A 13,668-nucleotide genomic window follows, 5' to 3' on the forward strand; every position below is an offset into this window, starting at 1 on the left:
ACACAGTATAATGTCCCCACAGCTTACTTATACACAGTAAAATACCCCCAAAGCTCCCCTATACACAGTACGGTGGGCCTACAGCTCCCCTATACACAGTACGGTGGGGCCACAGCTCCCTTATATATAGTATGGTGGGCCATCAGCTTCCTTAAACACAATATGGTAAGCCCACAGCTCACCTATACACAGTACAATGGATTCACAGTAGTCCTAACACTGTAAAATGGGCCCATACCTCCCCTATAAACAGTATAGAGCCCACAACTCCCCTATGCACAGTATGATGTCCCCACTGCTCCCTCAAAGTACAGTATAATGACTCCCACAGTAGTCCTCACACTGTATCATTGCCCCTACAGAAGCCCCCAAACTGTATAATGGCCCTCATATTAGCTCCCGAACAATATAATAGCTCCCACAGTAACCCCCCAAAGTATGATGGATCCCTCAGTAGTCCCCAAACTGTATAATGGACTCACACTGTATGACGACTCAAATAGTAGTCCCCAAACTCTATAATGGCCCTCCATTAGCTCTCACACTGTAAAACGGCCCTTACATTGAATGATAGGGTCCCCACACTTTGATGGCCTCCCACAATAGCTCCTAAACTTTATAAGGGCCCCCACAGTAGACCCCTCAAACTGTATAATGGCCCCCACATTAGCTGCCACTCTATATAATGGCCCCACAGTAGTATCCAAACAGTCTAATGACCAACATACTTTGAGGGCTTCCCATATTAGCCACTAGTGATGCTGAGTCACTTCTTGCAGACAAGCCATGAGTCAGGATAGTCAAGAAGTCCGAGGTTAAAAGCCAGGAGGGTACGTCCTAAATAGTGTCTGACTGTAGACTGTGTACCGAGGAGGTCTCTCTCAGAATACAGCGGGCCAAGGACAAAGGATACTAGCAGACAATTTGTTGGGGTAAGAACTAAGAACAGGAACTGGGTTGCCCCGGCAATGCAAAAAAGGAACACCAATAAACCTCACACACACCTAGCTCAAGACAGTTAGGACCCTTGCGCTGCACAACCGACAGGACCAGGATGTACTAACAGAAGAACTATAATTTGCCTACCCAGTGGTTCCGCCTAATGCGATAACCGCGTGTTACCCAGAGGAATGATCTAATCAGATGGGTGCACAAAGTGCAGTGGTGTAGCGCAACAGTTAACAAACTTAACAACTCTCTATGTTTACAATCATGTTATTCTAACTATACACAATCTCACCACTTGGGGGCGTCTCTAGCTAAGGTTCACCCAAACCTGTCTACAACCAATGTCTTTGAGAACCTGTGTTTGGCACCAAACTCTTCCTGCTATTTGCATGCATGCATCCACCAGGATCCCTGTGGTGGTGCCTGAGCTCAGTATTTACTGGCCGTTAACTGTTCTCTGAAGAAGCTGTCTGATCGGGCACTTAGCTGGGAGACTGAGGAGAGAGTCCTGACCTTATCACAGTAGTGCAGTTTTCAGTCTATCAGACTAGAAGAGGGCCCTTCACGTCACTCAGATGCCCTGGGGGGGAATCCAACTCTGCATCCAACCATAGTCACCCCCCCAAGGTGACTCCTTCTTCCTGGCCAAAGTCACAGGCAAGGCATCACCTTCAGTCAAAGTTCTGTTACACTCCCAGCACGCAGCACACACCAAGCTCTTAGGATGCAGCTCCACAATCGCTTTCCTCTCCTCACTCCTGCTTGTTTTTTTGCTGACTTACACACCAGCAAAATCACAAAAGAGTCCCTTTTTAGAGGCAACAGAGACCTCTTGTGGCCAGAGGCTGAAAAAACAGCAATGTCCACACATCTCCCTCTCACATGAGGTCAAAATACCAAGAGGATAGCGGATCAGAACAAAGGGGTTAAACAGACAGATGGTCAGAATGAGATCCAAGGTTAGGCAACGAAAGATCATCAAGCAAAACACAAGGCACAAAGAAAAGCAACCACACTTAGCTAAAGCTACGTCTGGCAGAGGTCTGGGACTAATAGCCCAGGTAAGTAGCAAGGTAATCATCAGGGACAATGAACACCTGGAGGCAGCCAGCGCCTCATAGTCTCAGATTGGACGGCCATTAGCTCAGCATGCCCCTGCACCAGTCTGGTCACTGAACTGTGAATCAAAGTACTGACAGCTTCAGCATGCCCCTGTATCACATTGGACGGCTGAGTCGTCAGTAACTACATCCCAGGCACACTGAGGAGTGGAATCGTAATGCCTCTACAATGTATGAGGGGCCAATTCCAATATTTAATCCAGGATCCTAGAGAGTCCTCCTGCAAAGCGCGGATGCACGCATAGGATGTCAGAGGGTCAGCGCAGCGCGATGACGTCACCGTGCCGGGACTCTGATGTCCTGCGAGTGCGCCGTGGCTTCAGGCTCTAAATCATCTGCTGTTCTGTAGACTGCAGGCTGAAAGTGACTCACGGTCTTCAGAACAGAGAGCGGTAGTGCAGAGAGTCCGTGTCTCCCCGCTCTACCGCAGGTCTATCAGCGTGCAGCGCATGCCGATATATTTAAGGGTAGTATAGCTAAGGGTGGGCCCCTCCGAGTGCAGGGCCCAGGGTAACTGCACTCTCTGCCCCTCCTGGTTGCAATGCTACTGCTAATACTGTGAAAGTTACACCAATTTAAGATACACTGTTTGTTCATAGATTTTGAGAGCCTTAGTAACTTTCCCTGTGGATATTGTCTGGGATATACGTACAACAATGCTCACCTGTCATTTTGCATACACCTCCTTTCTCTGCAAGTAACATATCCAGAGCTATTCTGTTTTGGAAAGCCATGGTAGATGTGGGTGCTAGTTGGTCAGCTATCCCTTGTAAGGCATCTTTGGTGTAATTGACAAATCTTTGTTGGTTATAATATATGTAAGTTATCCAATCTACGTTCTTGTTAACGATTATTATGGGTATTATGGACTGAAATCCCGCCTTGACTTGGTCTCAGGCATTGAATTTGTCTGGCACCCCCCTAAGCACTCCGAGAACATCAATATATATATGTGGGGCAAAACTGCCTTTGGGGTTAACTTCTCTCTTGGCCCTGTATGTGCCTGCAAACGCAGCCTCTATTTCCTTTTTTGATTCCCAGGACCCAGATATAAGATAAACAGACATTATTGCTTTAGTTAAGGCACATTCCCCAGTCCATTTGCCCTCCAGTCTAATCCTAATCTTCATGTCACCACATTCAAGGAAGTGTACAAGAAAACTGGAATATCATTCTCTTTAGTAATAATTGCTTGAAATGCACGTGTTACCGTAACAAAGGCTTCCACCCAGCTACTGTCGTCAGACAAAGGAACATCAGGGGTGTGGGTTCTTTATCCAGACAAAATCTCCAGGCTGGATGCTGTGAGTACCTGCAGGATTCTAGATCTGAGTCTGGAATAGAAGAGTACACTGTAGTATGTGTTAGTTTTAACTCTTTAGAAAGTCCGACAACAAGATTCACAAGCTTATCATTCGCTGAACTAAGCTGCTGTGGGTAATATCGACCCATTCTAGGTGGCCCCCCAAGCAAGATCTCATATGGTGTGAGCACTGTGGGTTGTCTCGGGGTATTTCGGACTGAGTATAGGGCAATAGGCAGCACCTCCGGCCATGGAAGTGACAATTCTTTACTGGCTTTAAGAATTTTGTTTTTTAAAGTGCCATTCATCCTTTCAACTTTGCCGTTACTTTGAGGATGATAAGGAGTATGCAGGCCCAAATCCGCCCCAATCATCTCCCAGATTGATTTGGTAACTTCTGCAGTGAAGGCGGGTCCTTGATCACTTTCAATCACTTCTTGTTTTCAATCCTTGTTTTCCTTCTTCCGTTACCGCATTCTGCCGGTCCACTTAAGTCCTGTGTGTCTGATTCTCTTCCAGTCTTTGCTCCTCTTCATCTTCCAACCCCAATTTTCTCATTCCCGTTTCTTCCTCATCTCCTCGTTGTCTCTGACTTCTGGCGAGCACAAACACCTCCGTACCCCCCGACACCTCTGCTTCCTCTGGAAATATTGGTTCGATAGCTGCTGCTTTTGCTGTAATGTCAGCCCTTGGCTTCCTCTGAATTTAGCTTCTCATGAGCCTTAATTTTGATCACAGCCACTTGCCTAGGTAATGTCAGAGCTTCTAGCAGACTTCTCACTGCCGTTGCATTTCCGGATTGGAGCTCCACTGGCTGTCTTGTAGCCCCTCAGGGCCCATATCAGGCCAAAGTCGTGGGCAATCCCGAATTCGTACCTCGAGTCCATGTAAATATTGGCCACTCGACTCTCTGTGCACTTGCAGGCTTTGGTATTGGCCACTCGACTCTCTGTGCACTTGCAGGCTTCGGTCAGAGCATACAGTTCGGCCTCTTGAGCTAACATATAAGATGGCAGTGGTCCAGCAGAAACAACCGTTGGTGGGGACATAACCGCATATCCGGTATGGTAAGTTCAATATTCATCTGCGTATCTGGACCCGTCAGTATACAGTATCAGATCCGCTTTCAGGCAGTGGCTGCTCAGAGACAGTAGGTAGGTGAGAGGTTTCTGCCTTCATGACCTCAAAGCAATCATGGTCACTCGAATCAGGGTATTCATGGTCTTCTGAGGACCCCCCTAAGTCTTCAGGGCAGTCCCCCCTTGACAGAGGAAGCAGAGTGGAGGGGTTCAAGACAGTACATCGCCGAAGAGCTATATTTTGTGGTAAAAGGAGTCACGGCACCATTTGTGAAGGTTACTCCAATTTAAGATACACTAGGTAACTGCTCTCCTCCAAATTAAAGATGTCTGAGTGCATGCAGAGAAGCTAAGTAGACATGGGGTTAAATAGCATTCTCCTTCTAGGTGGGATTAGTAAAATTTAATGCTCCTTTCTGATAACTCGGCACGCTGCAATTTGTCCATCCATGTATCTCTTGGTTTGAGTAACGCCTTAGGAATTCTGATGGGAGGGGTGAGTTTGTCTCTCAGCGCCATCTTTGCCAACTCGACATGAATCTCTCTGTTATCAGCCGTGCACATGCAAACGTCATTCCCAGGAAATCATTTAGTTGTTTGTGTCTACAAATTAGAACAGAAGCTGTTAGTTATATATTCATTAACTATTAACATAATCCATGTGCATATACACATTTGCATACATACATACACATAGATTATTCCATCATCGCTATATTGATTCACACTGATTAGGTAATCTATTAAAAGACACTAATTGATTTTCTATAATATATATTTTACCTTGACAATGTAAAGGACATATTGATACTCATGCTATAGCAACTCCATTTTGTCTGCTTGCTTTAAAATCATGTTATTATACTCCTTGCATAACATACATTCTTTCCTTCTTTTCTCATGCAACTTTCCCACACTAACCTTTTCCCACAAGAACATTCTGCGAGACACTCTGCTCCTGTTATCTAACTGGTCTGAGCCGGGATGTGTATAACCTTGTAAATTTCCACCATGCACCGAACTAACGATAATATGACCATATGTGTATTTCCGTAATAATTGTACTAACATTGGTTCAAGCCTGTAGTATGTCTGTAGGTGATTGGCTATTGATATACTCAAAACAATATAAAATGGTAAATAGAAATAAATGAGATTAGAGATTCTCTGAATCCTCCCATACAGAGCATTGCCTCCGTTTTGTTTTCTGTTGGATTGCGCAATCAATATAATAATTTGACACTCACTTGGTCAACCGTGAAGGGACGTTGATGCCCTCCCTCAACAACAATACTACGTATGGTCACATGAATAAAACAGACTGAAGCTTTTATTTCTTCTATTCTATGAAGATACAACCTGTGTCCGTCCTCCGGGGCCTTTTTTCTGGGAAACTTTCTTTGTTATTTGTGAGGGATTTCTAATCTAGTTTACTCCTTCCGATGCTAGGAGTGATCTTTGTGGGGAAGCTTTGCAGTAGATGCCTTCTCCTCTGTATGAAAATGATTCCTGACAAGAATTGGACCGCCATTTCTGTGATCATACCTTCTGTGTATGGTTTTCGTATTTCGGACTGGCCAACGGCTCGAGTGGAAGGCTGCGGCTGGTGACATGGTCCATTATGGGGACGTACTTCTGGATGAATTATTCCCTCTGGGCGAGTCCATCCTCAGGAGGTCTTTGATGTCTGGAAGTCCCATCTGATAGAGTCTGAGTATTTTGTGGGTCTTCTACTCTTTAGACGATGCCGACACTCTGCCAGACAGATGGCCTCACTGTCCACCAATGTGAGTACAGGGCGATCTCCACTTTACTCATCAGGCCACTATGTAGTGGATTTTATATACATCATTATACATGTCTGCACCAATATATAGATATATATTCTAGCATGCCACCTTATATTGGTGTTGTTTCCTAACAGTAATTGGGATGGACAAATTTAGGAACCTGGGCACCAGATGTCCTCCTTTTTTCCTGGTTTCGTTCCCAATGCTCGGATATGTTTGATGAAGCCAAGTCTGGCAAATGAAGGCAATGTAAATCATGAAGAAATACTCTGTCCCCAGCCACTTCTTCTGGCATAGACCTTTCTGATTCGGACTCCTCTGAAGACTCTGACTTCATAATTCGGAATGGCTATTTATTCTTTCATAAAGAGAATGTCCATGAGCTGGTCAAGTCGGTCAAGTCTACAGTAAAGTCAGACAAGGACATCAGAGATAAACCTAAAATGTAGGCCTTATAATACGTCCCTAGTTGTGAGAATCCTTTGTCCAGTCCCGCAGCATGTGTTGTCCAAGATGGCACTGATACAAGAAGGAAGAGAAGGAAAAAATAGAAGTTGCAAACAGAAAGGTCTTATGGGTAGAACAGTAATAATACATAAACAACGTATTATAACAACGGCCAGTAGATGGCAGCAAAGAGCAACAAATACTGTAACCATACTAAAGCGATAACATTAGATAAATGTTCCAAAATGGCTGAAAGTCTTTGCAAACAATTAGCTAACAGCACAAATTTTGTCTAAATTTTTCTCCTCATCACCAAGATCATTCGGAAGTCCTGGATAGTCTGTTAGTGTCCTAGAAGAACATCTTTGTTTGTACATTTCCCCCAATTCCAATGATTCCTAGAACTTTAAGGAAAATCAAAGAGAACACAAAGCAAAGGCCATAGTCATACTTTTGTTTTGGCCCTGCAGGGCCTGATTCTTGCATTGCTTCTCTCAAAAAACAGATATTGGAAGCTGCCCTTGAGGAAAGACCTTCTAACCCAGAAAGGGTGGCATCAACCCATCTAGAACTTCTTCACTTGTCTGCATGAAGGATGAATTCACTCCTCCTCTAAGATAAGAATTCTCAGAGGAGGTTTTGAGGACAGTAGTGGACTCTAGAAGACGAGAGATTAGATGAACATATCCCAGGATCTGGAGGATATTTTTTTGTAGCCAGTTTTCACAAGATCCTATTTCTCTCTATTTTATTTTGCAATTTCTTCAAGGTCTGGAGAAAGGTCTTCCATTGCTATTTTTTCCACCATCCACTGGTTAGTTTTCTAGGACAGTAAAAAAAATAATCTTTAATGTTTTCTTTTTCATTCATAACTTTATCCACCAGTTCTTCGTGGAATCAATCTCTTATTTTAGCGGTCCTTGAGAACTCTCAGTTTGAACCGCTATCAGAAACTAGATTAAAAATTTTCTACTGAAAAACCTTGGTTATAGTGGCTATCTCCTGAGCAGGGAGTTCTACAGATTTAAGCCTTGTCCTGTAGAGAACCCTATTTCTGAGACTTGGGCGATTGTTTGGTTCTTCGCACCATGCCAGGGTTTCTCCAGAAAGTTTCCTCATTTAGAAATATAAACCAGGAACTTATTCTTCCAACTTTTTCACAAAAAGAATTAGCGAACGCCTTTCCCAACCTGCATCTTCCAGATGGTAAGAGGGCAGTGCGAACCTACCTCCAATGGTCCTCAGAATTTAAGAAGGATGAATTTCTCCACTACAGAATCCAACTATATTCATTTAGTCATGACAGATAGCTCAGCCTTTGGCAATGGAGTGAAGAATGCTAGAGAAAGCTGCGCCTTAGTTTCCCCCTAATTTCTCTAATAACCCCCCACAACAGCACACAGGAGGATGTAACCCCACCCTAATAGGGACAGGAAATACGAAGAGGTATAAATAGCCCCTCCCACATCCTCCCTCCAGTGTTATTTCCTGTCCCTATCAGGGATGAAGAGGTCATCCCCGGTGTGCTGGGCCGCCGACAGGCACTGGGGCAAAGCTACTAGCCAGGCAGCGGCGGATGGAGCGGTCTTTACCTCTCCTCCTCAGGGCGCTGCTCCCGTCTCCTCCGGATTCGGAACCCCCTCCTGCAGCCCGCGCTCTCGGGCAAGGTCTGCAGGATCTTCTGACTGGAGGCCTCTCTGAGCTCTCCGGTCCATCTCCTCCTCCTCTCCCCCTCTGGATGCGCGCAATGCCGGCTCCCGGATGTGGAGCGCACGCCGTGGCGCCGGAAGTGACGCCGGGCGGTGGATGATGACGTCACTTCCGGCAGTTGTGTTACACTGTGAACCGCATCAAAAAACTATGGGGGAAGAAGAGCGGAATGCTGCCGGTGATCAGAAATCTTCACCTGGACACCGCTGGTCCGGTCGCCCATAAAAGGAGCCCTGGACAGGAAGACATCTACAGGTAGGACAAAACCATGTCTGTTGAAGCTTCTCGCTCTGCATCTGTAGAGCCCAGCGCCGGTCCGGTCCCAGTAAGTATGGCACTGGTAGTCCATCTCCCAGATGCAGGAAATAGTGATTATAGCTCCCCTCTCCTTCTCCTCTCTCTTGTAGGGGGACAAGGAACCTGCATCTGGAGAAAAAGTTAAACTGTCACGTTGATGTCCCATTTGTACAAAAAAACTATCGTCCTCCCATAGAAAGTCCCTATGCAAGGACTGTACGGAGAAGATTATCAGGCAGGAACAACCTTCCTTAATGGAGGAGATAAAGGGGATTGTACGCCAGGAGTTTAAATCCTCCTTAGCCTCGGTCACTCTCCCTACGCCCTCACCTAGTCAGGGTTCTACATCTACTCCCTCAGCAGCCCAAAAGAGGAAGATTAGCCCGCCAGAGGGAGGGGAGGAAGACTCTCAAGAGGAGATATATATCTCGGAAGATCTTCCAGAGGAAGGTGAACTAAGTCCAACCCCTGATAACACCCAACGAGAGAGAAATTATTTTACATCTGATAGTTTGGAGGAACTCCTCAAGGCAGTAAGGAGAACTATGGAGGTCAAGGAAGAAAAAGTGCCCCAAAGAGTACAGGATCAGATGTTTGGGGGGCTACGTTCCAGGAAAAAATTGGTGTTCCCTATACACCAGAGTATTAGGGACTTAGTCTTAGAGGAGTGGGAATCGCCAGAAAAGAGATTAAATACCCCTAGAGAGATAGATTTCCTGTGGACAATGAGATGGCAGAATGCTGGTCTGAAGTCCCAAGAGTGGATATCCAAATTGCACGAGTAGCAAAGAAAACCACACTGCCCTCTAAAGATTCCTCTCAATTAAAAGACCCCTTGGAACGCAAAATGGAGGGACTACTCAGGAAATCCTGGGAGACCTCGGCAACACTATTAAGCACCAATGTAGTCTCTACAGGCGTAGCTCGATCAATGGCTCGTTGGCTAGATCAACTGGAGGAACACCTAGTTTCAGGCACCCTCAGAGAAGACATCTTGGCATCCCTACCACTTCTACAGAAGGCTACGAGGTTTTTAGCAGACGCCTCTGCAGAATCCATGAGAGTGGCGGCAAGAGCATCTGGGGTATCAAACTCTGTAAGAAGGGCCCCATGGTTGAAATCCTGGAACGGTGACGTGGCATCAAAAATGAAGTTGTGTTCCATCCCCTTTAAAGGGAAATACATGTTCGGGCCAGCCCTAGATGATCTTCTAGAGAAGGCATCCGACAAGAAGAAGGCCCTCCCGGAACCTAGGAATGTGAGGAAGAGGCCTTTTCATCCCTCCCAAGAGCAGACCCCTCAATATAGGGGTAAAGGCAAAACAGGATGATGGAGCTACCCAAAAGGTAGAGGAGGCAAAAATCTTTTTCTCTCCCAAAATCAACGTCAGAACAGACCATGACGTCAGGACAGTCGGGGGCCGCATCTCGAATTTTCTCCCTCAGTGGAAAGAAATCTGCTCAGACCCATGGGTCCTGAGGGTTGTCGAGTTCGGAGTAAAAATAAATTTCTCCTCCTATCCTCCAGAGAGGATAAGGTTAACACCGCTCTCTTCTCAGTCGTCAGGCCACCCTGATATCTGGTCTTTCAGACCTATTATCCTCAGGGGTGATATCCCTGGTTCCTACAAGAGAGATAGGCACAGGACATTATTCCAGGCTCTTCCTAATAAAAAAACCAAATGGCTCACACCGAGTTATAATCAATCTAAGGCCACTGAATCAGTATATCCACTACCAACAATTCAAGATGGAATCCATCAGGTCGACGGTCCCTCTGATAGGACAGGACCATGTCATGGCCACAATCGACCTCCAGGATGCATATTACCACATCCCCATACATCCACTTCACAGGAGGTTCCTAAGATTCGCAGTGGCTCAAGGGGATCAAATAGTCCACTATCAATTCAATGTTCTCCCATTTGGAATTTCATCAGCCCCGTGAAAATTTACAAAAGTCATGGCAGAAGTCATGGCTTATAACAGGGGTCAGAACATTTCAATAGTACCATACCTCGACGACCTGTTATTAATCGGGCCCTCAGTACCAGTACTCCGAGAACATCTACAGTTGACCACTCAGATCCTATGGGCTGGTTAGTGAACCAGAAAAAATCAGAGATGGTTCCCTCCATGACAAAAACATTTCTAGGAGTACTATTGGATTCCCACAGCAAGATGTCATTCCTGCCCAAACAAAAACAGGTCATGATAAAAGCAAAAATCATTGTCCTGAGGAGCAGAAGATCAGTATCATTAAGAGACGCCATGTCGGTCCTCGGGTCTATGACAACCTGTATTCAGATGGTGGCCTGGGCTCAGGCGCACAACCGAACATTATAGACCCACATCCTTACGAATTGGAACGGATCTCCACGGTCTCTGAACAGGAGAATCCCTATACCACCATGAGTAAGAACCTCTCTATTCTGGTGGCTGAACGGAAAAAATCTCAACAGAGAAGTACCATGGATCCAGAATCCGCTGGGAACCATAAAGGTGGATGCCAGCGAGAAGGGATGGGAAGCCATGGTCTCCCAAGAGCTATTCCAGGGTATATGGACCAAAGAGGTGAGACAACGCTCATCAAATTTTAGAGAACTAAAGGCCGTAGAGGAAGTCCTCAGAGCAGCAGAGCCTCTGGTCCAGAAATCTCACATTCAGATATTTTCAGACAATATCACTACGGTAGCCCACCTTCGTCATCAAGGGGGCACAAGATGCGAAAGCTTAAAAGCAATCTCAGCAAGAATATTCTCCTGGGCCGAAGAACATCTTCTATCCTTGTCGGCTCTTCGTATCAAAGGTTCAGTCAATATCCAGGCCGACTTCTTAAGCAGAACAAAGATTCATCCAGGAGAGTGGAGTCTAAACCCAGATGTCTTCCAGATGTTAGTCGAGAGATGGGGCTATCCAGAGGTAGATCTCTTCGCCGGACACCAGAACCCGAAAGTACTTCAATATTTCTCCCTGGATCCAAATGGCCCTTGCCTGGGCGTGGACGCATTCGCTTACAAATGGGAGTTCAAACTAGCATATGCCTTTCCCCCACTACCTATCCTTTCAAAAACCTTACAGAAGATAAGGACCGAAGGGACCAAAGTAATCCTAGTGGCCCCTCGCTGGCCAAAAAGGAGTTGGTTCGGAACGTTAACCAGTCTGAGTGTGGAGAGCCCTCTAATCCTTCCTCCCATCAAGGATCTCCTTCTCCAGGGACCGATTCACCATCCGGATCCCAAGAGACTACACCTAACTGCCTGACTTCTGAATTCCTGATATTAAAGACAAGAGGCCTCTCAGAGAAAGTCCTCAAAACTCTCCAGAAGAGCAGGAAACCTGTAACGAACACCATTTACCATAAGATCTGGAAAACCTTCTTAAGGTGGTGTGCACCCACTGGCCCAGACCCTCATAGGGCTGATGTTTGCTCAGATTCTAGACTTTTTACAAGAAGGCCTGGACAAAGGTCTCAGACCTAGTACTCTTAAGGTCCAGGTAGCGGCGTTAAGTTCTTACTTCGATCAAAGACTAGCGGAACATCAGTGGGTGAGAAGATTTATGACAGCAGCCACCCGCATCCACCCTAGAGTAACAGACCTGGTTCCCCCCTGGGACCTTAACATTGTTGTGAAAGGGTTAACCCTTCCACCCTTTGAGCCCTTATCAACCATAAGACTGGACAGGCTGGCCTGGAAAACAGCTTTCCTGGTGGCAATAACTACAGCCAGAAGAGTGTGTGAACTACAGGCCCTTTCGATCAACGAACCCTACCTGAGAATCCTGGAAGATCGTCTAATTTTCCAACTTGACCCTTCATTTCTACCTAAGGTGGTCTCAAATTTCCACAGATCTCAGGAGATAATCCTTCCATCTTTTTGTGACAACCCAAAAGACAAAAAAGAGATGGAATTCCACACTCTGGACGTTCGGAGAATAGTACTGCGCTATCTTCAGGAAACAGAAGAAGGAAGGAAAGACAAGAACCTATTTGTCCATACACCAGGTCCAAACAGAGGAAAGAAGGCAGCAAAATCCACAATAGCCAATGGGATTAAGAGGGCGATTACGGAGGCTTACCAGATCCAGGATCTACCTCCTCCAGCAAAACTCAAGGCCCATTCTACAAGGGCGATTATCTGTCTCCTGGGCTGAAAAAGCCAGCGCATCCATCGAATGGATCTGCAGAGCTGCCACATGGTCCTCCATTCATACTTTCTCCAAACACTACAGACTAGACCTAATGTCACTTATTGTTTCTACGACAGCTTGATCAGTAGAAATAACAATTAATGTGAAGCATCTATACTCTTGTGGTCCTTTGTAATAACACTGGAGGGAGGATGTGGCGGGGGGCTATTTAAACCTCTTCCTATTTCCTGTCCCTATTACGGTGGGGTTACATCCTCCTTTGGTGCTGTCGTGGTGGGTTATTACAAACCGAATTACCGGTAAGTCTAATTCTATTTTTTGCTTTCCTGGTCATTAATTCCCATACCGTGCTGTCGTAGGACGTCCAGGAAATTTGTGACCTGAAATTTTCATTTCCTGGAGTCCATAGGCAGCACATGATTCCCCCCCATAAATTTATTGCTACTTACTAACTTGAGTCTGGTTTATTCATGTGGCCATATTTAGTATTAGTCATTATTGTCTATTCTGTTGCATCAGGAAAGTAACCTAAACTGCGCTGCCGAAAGATTCCAAGAAATAAACACTTTTTGGTAACAAGTTTTACTCTGTATTCTCATGTGCATTTTCTTTTATTCAGGCCACATTGCAAATTGCATCATGATATTTCATCATGTTATAATCAGACAGTTTTAAAAGTGAATGAAATCAGTGGACTTAATATACAGGAGATAAAGGTTCTTCTGCTTCAGAATGACAAACAGTTACAGCCTGAGGTCAGTACAACAGAACCACTATTATATGTAACTACTACTACTGCCCCCTATATACAAGAATATAACT

General features: G+C 45.5%; 1 protein-coding gene across 1 annotated transcript in view; it reads left to right on the forward strand.

Moving 5' to 3' along the window:
* The window catches only part of LOC141164848 (zinc finger CCCH-type antiviral protein 1-like), a 97,832-nt gene that overhangs the window by 11,537 nt on the left and 72,627 nt on the right, over positions 1 to 13,668 (forward strand). Inside the window, exon 2 of the mRNA XM_073650470.1 lies at positions 13,466 to 13,601. Within this exon, the coding sequence (XP_073506571.1) occupies positions 13,466 to 13,601 (136 nt within the window). The remainder of the gene's footprint in view (positions 1 to 13,465; positions 13,602 to 13,668) is intronic.

This window comes from Phyllobates terribilis, unplaced genomic scaffold (assembly GCF_046119375.1).
Source record: "Phyllobates terribilis strain yellow unplaced genomic scaffold, ASM4611937v1 Scaffold_10__3_contigs__length_209671492, whole genome shotgun sequence".
Lineage (NCBI taxonomy): Eukaryota > Metazoa > Chordata > Amphibia > Anura > Dendrobatidae > Phyllobates > Phyllobates terribilis.